Source organism: Rosa chinensis, chromosome 7 (assembly GCF_002994745.2).
Source record: "Rosa chinensis cultivar Old Blush chromosome 7, RchiOBHm-V2, whole genome shotgun sequence".
In the NCBI taxonomy this organism is placed as follows: domain Eukaryota; kingdom Viridiplantae; phylum Streptophyta; class Magnoliopsida; order Rosales; family Rosaceae; genus Rosa; species Rosa chinensis.
In genome coordinates this window covers 37,675,232-37,677,680 of record NC_037094.1, presented here as the reverse complement: position 1 = coordinate 37,677,680, position 2,449 = coordinate 37,675,232, and the positions used below count along the sequence as shown (strand labels likewise).

General features: G+C 42.8%; 1 protein-coding gene across 1 annotated transcript; it reads right to left on the bottom strand.

The window, feature by feature from the left end:
- Positions 1-230: 230 nt before the first annotated feature.
- LOC112177876 lies at positions 231-1,982 on the bottom strand. Its single transcript, XM_024316117.1, has 2 exons — positions 1,807-1,982; positions 231-624 (listed from the first exon to the last, which is right to left on the bottom strand). Exons 1-2 carry the CDS (start codon positions 1,980-1,982, stop codon positions 231-233), a joined length of 570 nt encoding a protein of 189 aa, XP_024171885.1.
- Positions 1,983-2,449: the final 467 nt, after the last annotated feature.

The window sequence follows — 2,449 nt, the reverse complement described above, 5'->3', positions numbered from 1 at the left end:
TGTTTAACTCGGCCAAATAATTACTTGACTTCAGCCAACACAATTATGTTTGGTTCGGCCGATACCTCTTATTTAGCTTTAGCCAACGAATGTAAAGGTAAATTTCAAAAATGTGAGTAAAGGGATGTAAAAAAAGACACTAAAATGTTGTTTATATAAAAACATCAAAACAACAAAGGAGGCCGAGTTTACAAATTCAAAAACTCGGCCGATGTTCTATAGATAGTACACTACAATTCTTGCACCCTCATCTCCCATGTCGTGGGGTAATATTTCTTAAGAAATTGCCCGTTGATAGGCATTGCATGCAGCTCTCCATCTTGATCCCTAAGTTGATATGCACCTTTTCCTAGCACTTGATCGATGATAAACAGGCCTTCCCACCTTGGCGACCATTTTCCAAAACGTCTATCTTTAGTTCCGATAGGCAAAACGGCTTTCCAAACTAAATCTTCCTCGGCAAATGACTTAGACTTAAGTCGCTTGTTGTATGCACGAGCCACAGCCTTTTTCTGTGCTTCCATTCGGTTGTAAGTGTCCATTCGCTCTTGGTCGAGTTCTTCAAGTTCCTGAATCATTTCTTGAGTGTAGTCGTCAGCCACCATCTCATTTTGAACAGCGAATCTAAGTGATTTCAATTTCACCTTAATAGGTAACATAGCATTGTGCCCATACGTTAGCACAAAAGGCGTTGTCCCTGTGGCTGTACATTTGGATGTCTGAAAAGCCCACAATGTCTCGGATAGCAGATTGTGCCAATCTTTGGATTCTCTTGAACCATCTTCTTGAGTATATTTATAATGCCTTTATTACTGGCTTCAGCCTGACCATTTTCTTGGGCATAGTAAGGTGTTGAGTGAGTTAACTTGAGTGAGTTAACTTGATACCCAGACTATCTGTGAGTTCATGCATTGCTTCGGCTATGAAAACCGAACCCCTGTCGGCCGTTATGGTTTCAGGTATCCCAAACCTGTGTACAATGTTCTCCTCCACAAACTTGATCACTGTCTGACTCGAAATAGTAACGTATAGTTTGGCCTCTACCCATTTAGTGAAATAATAAGTGGCAACCAAAATCCATACGTGTTGTTTTGATGATGGTGGTCTAATACTCCCTATAATCTCCATGGCCCAACCTCGAAACGGCCATGGATTAACAATTAGATGGAGGACGTCTGCCGGAACTCTTTGAACTGGTGCATGAACTTGACATTTCTTGCAGCTTTTTGTAAATTCAATGCAATCCTTTAGAATTATCGGCCAGTAAAAGCCGTGTCTTCGAATTAGCCACCTCATTTTGATTCCGGCTTGGTGTGCACCACATATCCCCTCATGGACATCTCTCATGACTTCCAAAGTCTCTTGCCCCCCTATACAAAGAAGGAGTAAGTCATCGGAGCTTTTGTGGTATACTGCTTCTTTGTATATAACAAAGTGTCCAGCCAAGTACCGAGTCTTCCGATCATGATTACCTTGAAGATTTTTGTGGAATTTGATAATGGGGAGTCACCAATTATTTGGCTCGATGTCGATATCAAAAACGTCCTCTGAGACTCCTCTTTCTTCTAAAGCTGGGAGGGTACGTTTGGCAATCTTGATGACTCGTGAGTTGTCTCCTTCGGGAATTCGTAACCTTGAGGCTAATTGGGCCATCTCATTGGGAGGTGGGCGAAAGAGATTATGTAGAACGTGTTGGCTAGGTTGCCAACTAAAGCATGATAAGATAAAAGCCCCCAGCTTGTGCATTTGAACTCCTTATTCATTTGGTTGATGACAAGTTGAGAATCTCCGAACACCAAAACTCACCGTGCCACCAACTCTTGGAGAATCTCCAAGCCAACAATAAGAGCCTCACATTCTGCCTGATTGTTCATGCATGTAAAGTGTAATTGGAAGGCGAACTGGAACTTTTGTCCTTCATGCGTCTCAACAACAACACCAGCTCCGGCTGAAAACTCAGCACTAGACCCATCAAAATACATGGTCCAGTGGTTGTTGATCATGGAAGCCTATACCATCCCAATATCAACCTCCTCAGCTCCCTCAAACTCGGTCGAAGGGTGATGAGCTAGAAAATCGGCCAATGCTTGGCCCTTGACTGACTTTTGAGCCACATATTGAAACGTGGACTCAGACAATGCCACGGTCCATTTTCCAATTCGGCCTCGTATGATAGGTCGAGTCAGCATATACTTTAATAAATTGGTTTTGGATATGACTTGGACGACCGAGGGCAACATGTAGTGCCGAAGCCTGATTACTGAAAAGAATAATGCAAGACAAAGCCTCTTAATAGGCGTGTACCGAGTTTTCACATCAGTGAGGATCCGACTTAGGTAATGCACAGCATATTCCTTGCCATTATCATTGTCTTGCGCCAGTAGACTTCCTATTGAGTTATCTGATGCCGATATGTATAACTTCAAAGGCTTCCCACGTACTGGGGGTA

Bases quoted from the DNA above. Each gene is read 5' to 3' on its own strand.
- LOC112177876 (XM_024316117.1), bottom strand. From the start codon at position 1,982: ATGTATTTTGATGGGTCTAGTGCTGAGTTTTCAGCCGGAGCTGGTGTT. The intron at 625-1,806 runs GTGAGTTTTGGT...GAAATCACTTAG, and splicing joins CTCCAAGAGTTGGTGGCACG to ATTCGCTGTTCAAAATGAGA.